The sequence below is a fragment of the Coregonus clupeaformis genome, chromosome 21 (assembly GCF_020615455.1).
Source record: "Coregonus clupeaformis isolate EN_2021a chromosome 21, ASM2061545v1, whole genome shotgun sequence".
Lineage (NCBI taxonomy): Eukaryota > Metazoa > Chordata > Actinopteri > Salmoniformes > Salmonidae > Coregonus > Coregonus clupeaformis.
This window is the reverse complement of record NC_059212.1, coordinates 17,862,397-17,879,042: the sequence shown is the minus strand read 5'-3', so window position 1 is coordinate 17,879,042 and position 16,646 is coordinate 17,862,397. Positions and strand designations below refer to the sequence as shown.

General features: G+C 41.4%; 1 protein-coding gene across 1 annotated transcript in view; it reads right to left on the bottom strand.

Annotated features, from left to right (window-relative positions):
• Positions 1-16,646, bottom strand: part of cntnap2b (contactin associated protein 2b) — a 73,945-nt gene that overhangs the window by 35,561 nt on the left and 21,738 nt on the right. The window contains exons 2-8 of the mRNA XM_041842156.2: positions 16,106-16,216; positions 15,744-15,937; positions 13,536-13,683; positions 11,315-11,518; positions 10,670-10,854; positions 9,649-9,792; positions 2,042-2,300 (exon numbers count right to left, since the gene is read on the bottom strand). Coding sequence (XP_041698090.1) covers positions 2,042-2,300; positions 9,649-9,792; positions 10,670-10,854; positions 11,315-11,518; positions 13,536-13,683; positions 15,744-15,937; positions 16,106-16,216 — 1,245 coding nt within the window. The remainder of the gene's footprint in view (positions 1-2,041; positions 2,301-9,648; positions 9,793-10,669; positions 10,855-11,314; positions 11,519-13,535; positions 13,684-15,743; positions 15,938-16,105; positions 16,217-16,646) is intronic.

Genomic DNA, 16,646 nt, shown 5'->3' with positions numbered 1-16,646 from the left:
TTGGCAGTTACCCATGGCAGCCTCCTCCCGGGAGAAGACTGCATTCTCGACACCGGACGGCTTATACCAATACCGGGTCCTCCCGTTCGGTCTCCATGGAGCCACGCCCACGTTCCAGCGCCTGATGTACAGAGTCCTCCGACCCCACCAACAGTACGCAGAGGCCTATTTGGATGACATCATCATCCACAGCCAAGGTTGAGAAGAGCACCTGAAGCGCCTCCAGGCGGTACTGGACGCGTTCAGGCAAGCCGGGTTGACAGCAAATCCCAAGAAATGCAAGCTGGGTTTCAAGGAGGTGGAGTACCTGGGGTATTTGATCGGACGGGGGAACGTCAAGCCCCAGGAGAGGAAGGTCCAGGCGGTTCGTGACTGGCCCGTTCCTCGTACCAAGACACAGGTGAAGTCCTTCCTGGGGCTGGCGGGATACTATAGCTGGTTTATCCCCAACTTTGCGGCTATAGCCTCCCCCCTTACTGATCTGACCAGGGCCCGCCTCCCGAAAACAGTGAAGTGGTCGGATGAGGCCGAAGTGGCGTTCAGGCACCTGAAGGAAGCCCTGTGCTCCCATCCGATTCTCGTGATGCCCGATTTCCAGGTAACGATGCTGGTGCAGACGGATGCCTGCGACACGGGACTAGGGGCCGTCCTGTCCCAGGTACACCATGGGGAGGAACATCCCATCATGTACATAAGCCGGAAGTTGATACCCCAAGAAAATAAGTACTCGATTGTCGAGAAAGAGAGTCTAGTGGTGAAGTGGGTTCTAGACACTCTTAAGTATTACCTGTTGGGCACCCACTTCACCCTGATCACAGACCATGCTCCCCTGGTCTGGATGGCCAAGGGAAAGGACATGAATGATCAAGTCACCAGGTGGTTCATGTCCCTTCAACGCTTCTCTTTTTCCATTGTGCACAGGTCAGGGGCGAAGCATGGGAACGCGGATGCCCTATTGAGAAGGGAGACGTACATCGCACCGACGACCGCCCCCTCCCTCCTCTGGCCAGGACTAAGCTAGAACCCCCTGGTCTGCCACAGTATTCAGGTAAAAAAGTTACTTGTTTTGCCACATTTTTTGCAGTATTACTTAAGTGCCTTGTTGCAAACAGGATGCATGTTTTGGAATATTTTTATTCTGTACAGGCTTCCTTCTTTTAACTCTGTCAATTATACAAGTATTGTGGAGTAACTACAATGTTGTTGATCCATCCTCAATTTTCTCCTATCACAGCCATTATACTCTGTAACTGTTTTAAAGTCACCATTGGCCTCATGGTGAAATCCGTGATTGGTTACCTTCCTATCTGGCAACTGAGTTAGAAAGGATGCCTGTATCTTTTTAGTGACTAGGTGTATTGATACACCATCCAAAGTGTAATTCATAATGTCACCATGCTCAAAAGGATATTCAATGTCTGCTTTTTTAAATTGTACCCATCTACCAATAGGTGCCCTTCTTTGCGAGGCATTGGAAAACTGGAGATCTACCGTCCAGTAGGTTTTTGCTCCAGTCCTAATCTAGCGCACCTGATTCCAGAGGTGGGACAAAGTCATTGTTATGCAAGTCACAAGTAAGTCTCAAGTCTTTGCCCTCGAGTCCCGAGTCAAGTCGAGTCAAAGATGAGGCAAGTCCCAAGTCGAGTCAAAAGTCAAAGCCATCAAGTCTCAAGTCGAGTCCAAAGTCCTACATTTTAGTTTCGAGTCATTTCAAGTCCTCTTAGCAAGCCTTTGCAAGTCATTACAAGTCCTCGTAGCAAGTCTTCTCGAGTCATAAGGCGCAAGTCCAAGTCAAGTCACGAGTCATTGATGTTAAAGTCCAAGTCGAGTTGCAAGTCTTTGTACATTTTGTCGAGTCGAGTCTGAAGTCATCAAATTCATGACTCGAGTCTGACTCGAGTCCAAGTCACATGACTCGAGTCCACACCTCTGCCTGATTCTAATAATTATCTGGTTGATAAGCTGAATCAGGTTAGTTAAAACTGGGGTTGGATTGAAAACCTACAGAAACAGGGTTGGAGAGCCCTGAACTAGACCGTACCTGAGGAGATGTCTATGCGCGTGTTCTTCTTCTGGGTGACGTTGATGTAGACAGTGACCTTTCCCTGGGTGAGGCCCACCTCCACCACACCGTCGGCCAGGGCCGTGTAGAGGAGCAGACCGCTGGGGTTCCACGTTCGGAAGGACAGGCTGACCGACAGGGTGTCACTGTCCGGCAGCCCCGGAAGACGCAGGAAGCTGGTGGCGTTGAAGAACAAGGGGAAGGAGTGTGTCTCGCTGCAGGAGAATGTCAGGTTCCTCTGTAAGGGGGATAGAAAGTATAATAGTAAATGGGTCTACAAGTTAGGACAGCTTTTCCTGCTTCATTTTAGCTAAAAAAAAAGTTTATTCATACAACCGTATAAACAAAGCTAGCATATATTTTGCATTTGAGAGATACATAAAAAATCGAAGGTGTTTTTTAGATAGCACACAGGTCTATAAGTTAGGGCAGCTTTTCCCTGTTGATTTAAGCTCAAGACATTGGCACAACCGTACCATAGTTAGCATATATTTTGCATTAGAGACACATCAGAAAACCTAAGGTGCTTTTTAAATGTACATTTTGCGGTTTAATGCATGTGAAAATGCAAGCACCTGCATTATTTCAGAGTCCGACACAGAAAAACACATCATCATACAGCAGCACTTGACAAAAAACAATTTTGGCTTCTCTTGTAATCAAAGCTGACCTTTCTCCCTCTACTTGTGCTGAAAGCAAAGCATGCAATCCAACACCAAGGAACTTTGTGAATATCCCACAGTTTAGTAAACCCATTTGCTCACAGGAAAGAAAACAAGGCTAAGAGGCACATAAGAAGTGAAATCAATAATAATGGTTGGATCCATACTTCAGCAAAGTAATGGCTGACACAACATCCCATACCATTGACAACTGAGCAGTAATTGTCCTGTGCTAAGCGTTGAATACTTCACATTTAGTGAGTTCAATCCTGTTGCATGGAATACTTTTTTATTCAACATATCCCATATGAAAAGAAAATACATTTCAATATATTTAACGTCACATAATAAATATATGTAGATACATTTGCATCTTTGCTAAAATGAATGTAATGCTTTAAAATGTATTCCAGAGATGCATGTACATACATTTGCATCTTTGCTCATATGCATGTCTGACAATATTCCAGAAATGCATGGCTATGACAGCTAGTCTACAGGGTGGCCAAAGTGGTTCCTAATTCGGCTTCTTAAATTAGTCTTTATGTATTGATCAATGTAGATACTTTTTTTGGCCACCAATTTAGGCAGTGATTTAAACAAAAATGTGGATTTCACCTAATTCTATCATTCTGTCATAAAGAGCACATGTTCAACTTAATAAAAAACATGCTTTCCCATCTCAAGAGGTAACCCCCCCCCCCCCCCATTTTTAATAATACTTTAGTATTTTATATTTTATTGATTTAAACAATCTCTATACACAATATGTAAAAGTGTAGGTCTAGACCTTGTGCTTCCATTGAGTGGTATTATACGGCTCTACATTGGATGTGCGTTCGTAACCAAGTGGGAAGTGGGAATTTACGACTTCTGGGAAAAGTCCACTTGAACGGCCCTCCAACTGGTAATTACTAGTTAAATCAGCCATGAATTCCCTTGTGACAGGGGGAATGGAAGCTTCTTGTATGCAACAGGGAGGGGCAATTGAATGCAAGATTTACCCCCAAAATTTAATTGTTAAAAAATGTCTAGCCTGTCTATCTATGGGCTGACGTGTTATGCTCGACCCGTTCAGTTTTTCACCACAAAACACCAGAAAATGGCCAAAAAGAGTAAAACCAGCTCACCTGCTTTTACACTATCATTTGACTATTAGATGTTCAATGTTTATTTTGAAAATAACTTTTGAAAAGGAATAGTTTCACCATATTAAAGAGTTCAGTTCGAGTAACAGGGTTGACCTTAAAATGAGAGATAGACATAAAGGAATCACTAATCACATGAAATAGGGCCCTGTGTAGCTCAGTTGGTAGAGCATGGCGTTTGCAACGCCAGGGTTGTGGGTTTGATTCCCACGGGGGGCCAGTATGAAAACATTTATGCACTCACTAACTGTAAGTACAGTGGGGGGAAAAAGTATTTAGTCAGCCACCAATTATGCAAGTTCTCCCACTTAAAAAGATGAGAGAGGCCTGTAATTTTCATCATAGGTACACGTCAACTATGACATACAAATTGAGATTTTTTTTCCAGAAAATCACATTGTAGGATTTTTAATGAATTTATTTGCAAATTATGGTGGAAAATAAGTATTTGGTCACCTACAAACAGGCAAGATTTCTGGCTCTCACAGACCTGTAACTTTTTCTTTAAGAGGCTCCTCTGTCCTCCACTCGTTACCTGTATTAATGGCACCTGTTTGAACTTGTTATCAGTATAAAAGACACCTGTCCACAACCTCAAACAGTCACACTCCAAACTCCACTATGGCCAAGACCAAAGAGCTGTCAAAGGACACCAGAAACAACATTGTAGACCTGCACCAGGCTGGGAAGACTGCATCTGCAATAGGTAAGCAGCTTGGTTTGAAGAAATCAACTGTGGGAGCAATTATTAGGAAATGGAAGACATACAAGACTACTGATAATCTCCCTCGATCTGGGGCTCCACGCAAGATCTCACCCCGTGGGGTCAAAATGATCACAAGAACGGTGAGCAAAAATCCCAGAACCACACGGGGGGACCTAGTGAATGACCTGCAGAGAGCTGGGACCAAAGTAACAAAGCCTACCATCAGTAACACACTACGTCGCCAGGGACTCAAATCCTGCAGCGCCAGACGTGTCCCCCTGCTTAAGCCAGTACATGTCCAGGCCCGTCTGAAGTTTGCTAGAGTGCATTTGGATGATCCAGAAGAGGATTGGGAGAATGTCATATGGTCAGATGAAACCAAAATATAACTTTTTGGTAAAAACTCAACTCGTCGTGTTTGGAGGACAAAGAATGCTGAGTTGCATCCAAAGAACACCATACCTACAGTGAAGCATGGGGGTGGAAACATCATGCTTTGGGGCTGTTTTTCTGCAAAGGGACCAGGACGACTGATCCGTGTAAAGGAAAGAATGAATGGGGCCATGTATTGTGAGATTTTGAGTGAAAATCTCCTTCCATCAGCAAGGGCATTGAAGATGAAACGTGGCTGGGTCTTTCAGCATGACAATGATCCCAAACACACCGCCCGGGCAACGAAGGAGTGGCTTCGTAAGAAGCATTTCAAGGTCCTAGCCAGTCTCCAGATCTCAACCCCATAGAAAATCTTTGGAGGGAGTTGAAAGTCCGTGTTGCCCAGCGACAGCCTCAAAACGTCACTGCTCTAGAGGAGATCTGCATGGAGGAATGGGCCAAAATTCCAGCAACAGTGTGTGAAAACCTTGTGAAGACTTACAGAAAACGTTTGACCTGTGTCATTGCCAACAAAGGGTATATAACAAAGTATTGAGAAACTTTTGTTATTGACCAAATACTTATTTTCCACCATAATTTGCAAATAAATTCATAAAAAATCCTACAATGTGATTTTCTGGAGAAAAAAAATCTAAATTTGTCTGTCATAGTTGACGTGTACCTATGATGAAAATTACAGGCCTCTCTCATCTTTTTAAGTGGGAGAACTTGCACAATTGGTGGCTGACTAAATAGTTTTTTTCCCCACTGTAGCTCTTGATAAGAGCGTCTGCTAAATGACTAAAATGTAAATGTAAATAAATAATAATCTTCAGAAATAACTTTGTCAAAGCAACAAAATAACAAGGACTTTACAATGATGGGGAAAACTATTAGTATTTTGGGGGGTTAGTGGGTTAAAATGTTCCTGGAAGTCACAGAGGGTGCACGAAAGGACATGTCAAAATGCTGAGGTTTGGCATTTCGGCAAGTCTTTATTAATATAAAAAATCTGATTGAATGCTCAATGTGGTCTATATTAAAGGGCACTTCATTTCATATAACAGGCTTTTAAAATTCTATATTGGAGCATAATTTAGACTTAACATATCAAAGGGGCACAAAAGGCATTCATTTCGTGGAACGACCCAATACACTTTAAGTTCTGCCTGTTGGACACTGGTTGCAATGCTCTCGTCAAGTTTGTTTGTTTATTTGTCATATGCACATGAAAGACATGGAGTCACCACATGACCGAAAATGTATCATGTTTATAGTCATTTTTGTAGTCATTGAAACACATTTAAATGCATGTTAGTGCTTTTGGTATGCTTTTGATATGTGTCAAGTACAATAAAAATGCATTTTGACAAAATATATCGTAGCGGCGGCCCTTGTTGCGGGCGTGGCTTTGTCTTAGTGCTTTTTGGCCACCCATGAGACAGATTGTCATGCCAGTTAATTTGGTTAAGATTGCATACTGCTAGTTTTGCAGTCTTACTGAAACTGACATACAGTAAGTACATGTGATATTAAAAAGCCCACTAAAGTTTTATTGTTAAGACAGTCACCATTTTGTTACTATATGATTTGGCCAATTTTCCATGTTTGTCATACATTTTAATTTAAAAATATATTTCTTACAAATACATTTAAATGCATGTTGGAATATATATATATATATATATATATATTTCTTTTTATCTCAATATGAAATCATTTCTGGGTAACAATTAAGTACCATACTGTGATTGTTTTCAATTAAAATGGTTAAAAAGAAAATAAAATAGCTTCTTAGCAAAGAGCAATTTCTCAAGGAAGAATTTTGCTAGGAATGTCTGGAAGTGGTCTGACTGGGGAAGGAAAAACTGAAAACTAGCTGTTATTAGCAGGTTTGGAACTCTCTTTTTATTGGTCTAAAAAATACTTTATCCCACTAAAACAGGCAGAAACTTCAGTGGTCTTTTTAAACAGCTCTTACACTAAAAGTGCATTTTCATCATTTTCACAATTTCACAGTATTATTCTGACCTTGTAGTGTTTAAATATATATAAAACACAGGAAATTCACATTTTTGACTGCACTGGGCCTTTAAATTCTTTCCATAATATATGTTGTAATTTATTGAAAATGAATGATTTTTTTTTTTTTTTTACATTATTTGGCCAATTTAAAATAGTTCACATGTATCCTAAAAAAAGTATCTAATAATAATAATAATAATAAGCCATTTAGCAGACGCTTTTATCCAAAGCGACTTACAGTCATGCGTGCATACATTTTTTTTTGTGTATGGGTGGTCCCGGGGATCGAACCCACTACCTTGGCGTTACAAGCGCCGTGCTCTACCAGCTGAGCTACAGAGGACCACAGTATCCAAAAATACTTTTAAAATGTTTCCATATAGGATGACTTTAAGAAATTAATTTGTTTTCTGTCGCCACAAGGTAAGAGTTTCTTCTCTTCTGATTTATGCTACAATGAGTGTACTAAATTCTGTTTTATTGTAGTGCCTCAGTGAAAAAGGATCATTATATTGAAGTGAGGTGTTGCATCACTGGCCTTTCCAAGTAAGTAATCACAAATACATGGCTGTTCCTGCCATTTATGTTTTCAAGGTATACAGTGGCTTGCGAAAATATTCACCCCCCTTGGCATTTTTCCTATTTTGTTGCCTTACAACCTGGAATTAAAATAGATTTTTGGGGGGTTTGTATCATTTGATTTACACAACATGCCTATCACTTTGAAGATGCAAAATATTTTTTCTTGTGAAACAAACAAGAAATAAGAAAAGAAAAACTGAAAACTTGAGCGTGCATAAATATTCACCCCCCCCCCCAAAGTCAATACTTTGTAAAGCCACCCTTTGCAGCAATTACAGCTGCAAGTCTCTTAGCACATCTAGCCACTGGGATTTTTGCCCATTCTTCAAGGCAAAACTGCTCCAGCTCCTTCAAGTTGGATGGGTTCCGCTGGTGTACAGCAATCTTTAAGTCATACCACAGATTCTCAATTGGATTGAGGTCTGGGCTTCGACTAGGCCATTTCAAGACATTTAAATATTTCCCCTTAAACCACTTGAATGTTGCTTTAGCAGTATGCTTAGGGTTATTGTCCTGCTGGAAGGTGAACCTCCGTCCCAGTCTCAAATCTCTGGAAGACTGAAACGGGTTTCCCTCAAGAATTTCCCTGTATTTAGCGTCCTCCATAATTCCTTCAATTCTGACCAGTTTCCCAGTCCCTGCCAATGAAAAACATCCCCACAGCATGATGCTGCCACCACCATGCTTCACTGTGGGGATGTTGTTCTCGGAGTGATGAGAGGTGTTGGGTTTGCGCCAGACATAGCATTTTCATTGATGGCCAAAAAGCTCAATTTTAGTCTCATCTGACCAGAGTACCTTCTTCCATATGTTTGGGGAGTCTCCCACATGCCTTTTGGCAAACACCAAAAGTTTTTGCTTTTTTCTGGCCACTCTTCTGTAAAGCCCAGCTCTGTGGAGTGTATGGCTTAAAGTGGTCCTATGGACAGATACTCCAATCTCCGCTGTGGAGCTTTGCTGCTCCTTCAGGGTTATCTTTGGTCTCTTTGTTGCCTCTCTGATTAATTACATTTACATTTTAGTCATTTAGCAGACGCTCTTATCCAGAGCGACTTACAGTTAGTGAGTGCATACATTATTTTTTTATTTTTCATACTGCCCCCCCGTGGGAATCAAACCCACAACCCTGGCGTTGCAAACGCCATGCTCTACCAACTGAGCTACATCCCTGCCGGCCATTCCCTCCCCTACCCTGGACGACACTGGGCCAATTGTGCGCCGCCCCATTAATGCCCTCCTTGCCTGGTCCGTGAGTTTTGGTGGACGGCCCTCTCTTGGCAGGTTTGTTGTGGTGCCATATTCCTTCCATTTTTTTATAATGGATTTAATGGTGCTCCGTGGGATGTTCAAAGTTTCTGATATTTTTTTATAACCCAACCCTGATCTGTACTTCTCCACAACTTTGTCCCTGACCTGTTTGGAGAGCTCCTTGGTCTTCATGGTGCCGCTTGCTTGGTGGTGCCCCTTGCTTAGTGGTGTTGCAGACTCTGGGGCCTTTCAGAACAGGTGTATATATACTGAGATCATGTGACAGATCATGTGACACTTAGATTGCACACAGGTGGACTTTATTTAACTAATTATGTGACTTCTGAAGGTAATTGGTTGCACCAGATCTTATTTAGGGGCTTCATAGCAAAGGGGGTGAATACATATGCACGCACCACTTTTCCATTATTTATTTTTCTATAATTTTTTGAAACAAGTAATTATTTTCATTTCACTTCACCAATTTGGACTATTTTGTGTCTGTCCATTACATGAAATCCAAATAAAAATTCCATTTAAATTCCAGGTTGTAATGCTACAAAATAGGAAAAATGCCAAGGGATATGAATACTTTTGCAAGGCACTGTACCAGTGAATCACAAACCACCTAGCAAAGATGCTACTCAGATTTACAAAACATGACAGAGAGTGTGGTCCTCTGTAGCTCAGCTGGTAGAGCACGGCGCTTGTAACGCCAAGGTAGTGGGTTCGATCCCCGGGACCACCCATACACAAAAATGTATGCACGCATGACTGTAAGTCGCTTTGGATAAAAGCGTCTGCTAAATGGCATATTATTATTATTATTATAAAGGTTCTTACAAAACTTGAAGTATCAATTTTCTTCCTCTTAACCAGGTTGGTAATGTTATCTCCGTTGTAGGTGATGCCCTCCATGCAGCCAACAAAGTTCTCCCTGCCTCCTGTGCTGGGCTTGGCAGAGAAGGGCATGCCTCCAAAACTGATCTAGAGGACACAGAAGGAGAAGAGGAAAAGGGGTCAAGTATTATTTGAAGAGCCACATCTCAGAGGAATTTGTCGCCTTGAATCAAATCAATACAGTAGCATACATCCCTTCAGAGAGTATATTGGTTTTCGCTTGTGCCTGATTGCATGAATCTCCGCTTTATAATGAATGTATGTATGGTGTTGTGTTTTTTTTTTGTTCGCTTTCCTTGCGGAGCCAAAGTAATTTCCTTCGGTATCGCACACTGATAATTACACAGACAAATCTAAAAGCTGAGCTCTGTAAACACAGGGGAGCCGCAGTACAGAGAGCGCTTGCTTCGATTTGGCATCTGTGAACTAACATCTTCACACAGACCTCTGAGTAACCTGACTCACAGGAGCCAAAGGATCTAATTAAATATTCTCTCATATCCCCTCTCCTCGTAGAAATAGGGAGGAATGTGAGGAAACGAACCAGGATAATATACAATACAACTTTATAGGGAGGGATATAGAAATGAACCAGGATAATATACAATACAACTTCATAGGGAGGGATATAGAAATGAACCAATGACAATATACAATACAACTTTACAGGGAGGGATTTAGAAATGAACCAATGACAATATACAATACAATTTTATAGGAAGGGATGGAGAAATTAACCAAGACAATATACAAACTATATAGGATTGGGGTCATAAAAATTCCTGTCAATTTAGAAAGTAAATCAAATTCAAATTTCAAATTTTCCTAATTTAAAAGTATTGAAGAGAATTTGAGTGTACTTCCTGAATTGATTGATATTTTTATGGAATTGATCCCAACCCTGATAGGCAGGGAAGTAAAGAGAGTAACCACTAAGACAATACACAATAAAAATGTGGCCTACCTCATAGTCCAGGTCAAGATGATCAAATTCACCATTGGTGCGGAAGTGCTGTGTGTGGCGATCCAGGGTAAAGTTGACATTCCGTCGGTAACGCTCAATAATTACGGAGTGCCAATGGTCATCATCCAATAAACTTCCGCTTGTCACGGAGGTGTGCCCGAGGATGGAGCCGTACTGATTGCTGCCTGAAGTTTACAAGACATAAACAGATTGAATTCAAGAAAATGCTTAAGGGGACATTTTTCCTATAAACAACAGTCTGACATAGTGAGATAAAATGTTACAAATGTTAATTTGTGTAGGCTACTGTGATGAATAATTATCTTTCTGACAACAACCATTACTGAAATCCATCAAATAAAAATAGAAGATGATTAATGCATAAGGGACAGTCATATTAGCAAATATGCAGGAATTGTATCAAGTTTCATCAACTGCCCTTAGTTGCCATAAGAAGCTATATTATCAGCGACTACAGTACACTAGGTGTGCGTCCCACATGGCACTCTGTTCCCTATATCTTGCACTACTTTTGACCAGAGCTCTATGAGCCCTGGTCAAAAGTAGAGCACTAAATATGGAATAGGGTGCCATTTGGGACGCACACAGATATCCCATAGACTGGATCGGATAATGGTCCATTACCCAGGTTGATCATGAGCAGTAGTTTGGATCTCTTCAGCTCCAGGCTGATATAGTCTCCCTGCTGTCCCTCCCCGTGCAGGAGCACACCGTTACTGGCCGTGGTCTTAAACTTCAGGGAGATGATGTCCTTCAAGATCTTCATCTTCTTCATCTTGAAGCGGTAGGAGATCACACCCTGGCCTTCGAAGTTGATCACATCTGCCCCTGAGGTCACCGAACGGTGATAAAGGTTACAGAGCTTAATATCCCCTCAATTACCTCTACTGTCCTGTGTCAAGGCTTTTGACATAAAAGGTAATATGAGTGTTAATGAGAAAAACCTATAGTCCTTTAGAGATCACCTACTGCAATCATAAGCAATGTCAAAAAGGTGAGGCAGCTTATACGGATTTCTCTTTTTATAATTGGAGGAACAGAACAACTGCGGGAGAAATGACTTAGTCTCTAATACATATAACCCTGGCTGCAAAGTAAGCTTGGGCAGTATCCAGATTGTCATACCTTCATACCGACCTTGTGCCATACCAGGATATCCGGTAATACCAGCACTGAACACAAACAAGGGGCGCTATTTTCAAACCCCACTGTGCCTCTGTAATTCAAAGATTAGCAATGCTAACAAGTACATATAAGATATCATAGAGAATGCTATCTAAATGCTAACAAGTGCATTGCGAACATATTATACAGTCTCTGACCTAAAGTATTTGAAGGACAGACATCCCAGCTCATAAAGTTATACAAGTAACTCAAAAATGCTACTCAAAGTTTGCAGCATGCACAAAACAAATATTAGACAGCAAGGCTCTTGATTCAGGAGGGGATTCTCTGCTATTACCAAGTGAAGCTTGATTAATTTCTCTCGAAAGCTCTAGGCGGCATTCTGCCTTCTTCCTAAAATATTCAGCCATTAGCTCCGCCCACGACTGGCTCATGTGAACTACAATCCCGATGCTGTTTTAAAGTTTAGAAATGTCAATAATCATCGCTGCTATACGGCTTTTGAAACATATGGCCTTATCTTTCATCAGTGAGAAAGAATCCTTCAAATAAAAAAGATAAACTTACTGTAGCAGTTTTGCACATATCCATTCAGCTATGGGTGCCTCCATCTGACTAAACTACACTTCCGCTACAATTCCCGAGTTACGCTGACACACAGTTGTTCGGTGCACGCTAGTTAGCAATTAGCAAACAAACACAACGTGAGTGGGGACTACCGGTAAGCTTCATAATGAACAATTATGTGACAGGTGAAATGAAGAACGCAATCTTCTTTAAAGATAGCTACAAATATTCAAATGTATTTTTTTTAAATACTTAAAAGAAACAGTTTCAACAGTATTTACGGTATTGAAATACTACGGTATACTGTATATAAGCCTACTTATATACCGTATCTGCAAGCCTACTGCAAATACTTTTCTGTCTGTTGAGATGTGCCAGCCTACGTGTCTAGACAGCAGCATGGCATTGTGATATCACCCTGCGGCAATTTCTCCTTTCAAAAGTGATTTCATCTCTTTACCATGATTTAACCGGTCAGGGGGATCAGAACACTGACAGTCGGTTACATCTATTTGCTGTTCAATCTTAGGGGCATGGATGGAGTATTTGCAGTAAGGACAATTGGCCAGAGGGAACTAGACTGTTCAATGACTAGGGCAAACAAGTTTCTCCCAGTCAGTTTTTCCTATCTATCAGTTTCTACAGTGTGTAATACAGCATAGGATGGACACAGCAAAGGGTGGTGTGGCAGGTGAAAGCTTTGAAGGAAGAAATTGATCAGTAAAGCTTGTTTTTCTGTAGTACAAGGTAACAACAGAAACCAGCCAAGGTAAACAGCTGTTCTCTATCTCCTACTCTATCAAAAACCTGTAGCTGTGTGAATGTCGCTGTTGGCACAAAGATCAGTCATGTAATTATTTCAACTAAATTAATCTACATTACTGAGCATATTAATACGCTCCTCTGACAAATATGATATATGATACCAAGATAATTAAAACCTTCAGTCTTACATATTAATTAAGCCCATATTGGCCAACACCTGATTATTCCTTTATTTTCTTCATGCAGAAATGATCCAAACTGCACGCAATAAAGGATGTCTTGAATTAAGAGATTCCTTTTTATGTTCTCCTATTAAAGGATGTTCGCATATACTATCTCTTGTACAGTAGCGTGAGATGTGCATGGATGTACTGTGCTGTACACTCACAGTAAGAACAGCCATAGACTTCCACTCTCAGGCCGATCCTCCCCTCTTCGCTCCACTCCAGTGGGATGAAGCGGACGTAGCGTGTTATGATTGCATGCTGCAGATCATGGCGGACCACACTCTCGCTGTTGGAGTTGCCTGAAAATGCCTGGGAAACACAACCTTTAGGTTCCACATTTTGAAGCCAATTATTGTTAATGGGGAGCATTTTAGATGGTGCACAACCAAAACGCAATAGAGCTCGCCAGTTTGTAGTCCTAAAAACCAGAAATGAGTTACTTCTGGTTCGTTCAGTCATTCCTATGGGGAAAGAATGGGGGTTTGGGATAAACACCAAAAATAAGGTCTGAGGTGAACACAGGCTTAGGAGATACAGTGGGGGAAAAAAGTATTTAGTCAGCCACCAATTGTGCAAGTTCTCCCACTTAAAAAGATGAGAGAGGCCTGTAATTTTTATCATAGGTACACGTCAACTATGCCAGACAAAATGAGAAAAAAAATCCAGAATATCACATTGTAGGATTTTTAATGAATTTATTTGCAAATTATGGTGGAAAATAAGTATTTGGTCAATAACAAAAGTTTCTCAATACTTTGTTATATACCCTTTGTTGGCAATGACACAGGTCAAAAAGTTTTCTGTAAGTCTTCACAAGGTTTTCACACACTGTTGCTGGTATTTTGGCCCATTCCTCCATGCAGATCTCCTCTAGAGCAGTGATGTTTTGGGGCTGTCGCTGGGCAACACAGACTTTCAACTCCCTCCAAAGATTTTCTATGGGGTTGAGATCTGGAGACTGGCTAGGCCACTCCAGGACCTTGAAATGCTTCTTACGAAGCCACTCCTTCGTTGCCCGGGCGGTGTGTTTGGGATCATTGTCATGCTGAAAGACCCAGCCACGTTTCATCTTCAATGCCCTTGCTGATGGAAGGAGGTTTTCACTCAAAATCTCACGATACATGGCCCCATTCATTCTTTCCTTTACACGGATCAGTCGTCCTGGTCCCTTTGCAGAAAAACAGCCCCAAAGCATGATGTTTCCACCCCCATGCTTCACAGTAGGTATGGTGTTCTTTGGATGCAACTCAGCATTCTTTGTCCTCCAAACACGACGAGTTGAGTTTTTACCAAAAAGTTATATTTTGGTTTCATCTGACCATATGACATTCTCCCAATCCTCTTCTGGATCATCCAAATGCACTCTAGCAAACTTCAGACGGGCCTGGACATGTACTGGCTTAAGCAGGGGGGACACGTCTGGCACTGCAGGATTTGAGTCCCTGGCGGCGTAGTGTGTTACTGATGGTAGGCTTTGTTACTTTGGTCCCAGCTCTCTGCAGGTCATTCACTAGGTCCACCCGTGTGGTTCTGGGATTTTGCTCACCGTTCTTGTGATCATTTTGACCCCACGGGGTGAGATCTTGCGTGGAGCCCCAGATCGAGGGAGATTATCAGTGGTCTTGTATGTCTTCCATTTCCTAATAATTGCTCCCACAGTTGATTTCTTCAAACCAAGCTGCTTACCTATTGCAGATTCAGTCTTCCCAGCCTGGTGCAGGTCTACAATTTTGTTTCTGGTGTCCTTTGACAGCTCTTTGGTCTTGGCCATAGTGGAGTTTGGAGTGTGACTGTTTGAGGTTGTGGACAGGTGTCTTTTATACTGATAACAAGTTCAAACAGGTGCCATTAATACAGGTAACGAGTGGAGGACAGAGGAGCCTCTTAAAGAAGAAGTTACAGGTCTTTGAGAGCCAGAAATCTTGCTTGTTTGTAGGTGACCAAATACTTATTTTCCACCATAATTTGCAAATAAATTCATTAAAAATCCTACAATGTGATTTTCTGGATTTTTTTTCCTCAATTTGTCTGTCATAGTTGACGTGTACCTATGATGAAAATTACAGGCCTCTCTCATATTTTTAAGTTGGAGAACTTGCACAATTGGTAGCTGACTAAATACTTTTTTCCCCAACTGTATTATATGTTTTGTTCTATGAGGTAATATTAGTCAGTTAACATGACCTTTATGAATTATGGAACCTTTTGTGTGCTTTATGTGCTTTTTTTTATCACATAAATGCTTAAGGATTCACAAAAAGTGACGTTAGCTGATGAAGATGATCTCATAGAACAAAATGTATAAGATCTCCTAAGCCTGTGTTGACCACAGACCTTATTGATACACGAATGACAACTAACACACTCACCCATATGTTGCCATCTTGCAGATATGGTCTCCAGTTCCTTCCTGTATCACTGTACAGGAGTCTGTACTGGGTTGTCCAATCAGAGCTGCTGTACCGGCCCTGTGTGGCGATAAAGGTGACTTGCTTCCTGGTGCCCAGGTCCACCTGCAGCCACTGGTAACGGTCAGCATCCACTGGAGACCAGCCTCCAGCACCTGGAGATGAGAGAGACTATCAAACCAGCTCCATAACCGTTAGTATCCTCTGCTCCTATGTGGCAGAAAATATGTGAGTGAAGTGAATGAGACTGCAGCTTAAAATATTTGAGATGATATATTGAGATTGAGATATTAAGCTTTTATTCTGAAGGTTTTAGTTAATACCTCCTCTCCTGTTGAGCTTTGCGTATCCAGCCCCATATCCACCGGAGTACACAGAGGAGCTGGTGAAAGCCGTGTGGGAGAGGGGTGTGGCCAACACTTCATCACATTTCCCTGGAGGGCAACACAAAACACAAGATACAGACAATGGAGGAATGAGTCATCATCCCATAAAATGACACTTCAGCATGTTTTAACAAAATCAAATCAAATCAAATGTATTGGTCACATACACATGGTTAGCAGATGTTATTGCGAGTGTAGCGAAATGCTTGTGCTTCTAGTTCCGACAGTGCAGCAATATCTAGCAAGTAATATCTAACAGTTCCACAACAAAAACCTAATTCACACAAGTCTGAGTAAAGGAATGGAATAAGAATATATAAATATATGGATGAGCAATGTCATTATCAAAGTGGCATAGGCTAAGATGCAATAGACAGTATAGAATACAGTATATACATATGAGATGGGTAATGCAAAATATGTAAACATTATTAAAGTGGCATTATTAAAGTGACTAGTGTTCCATTTATTAAAGTGG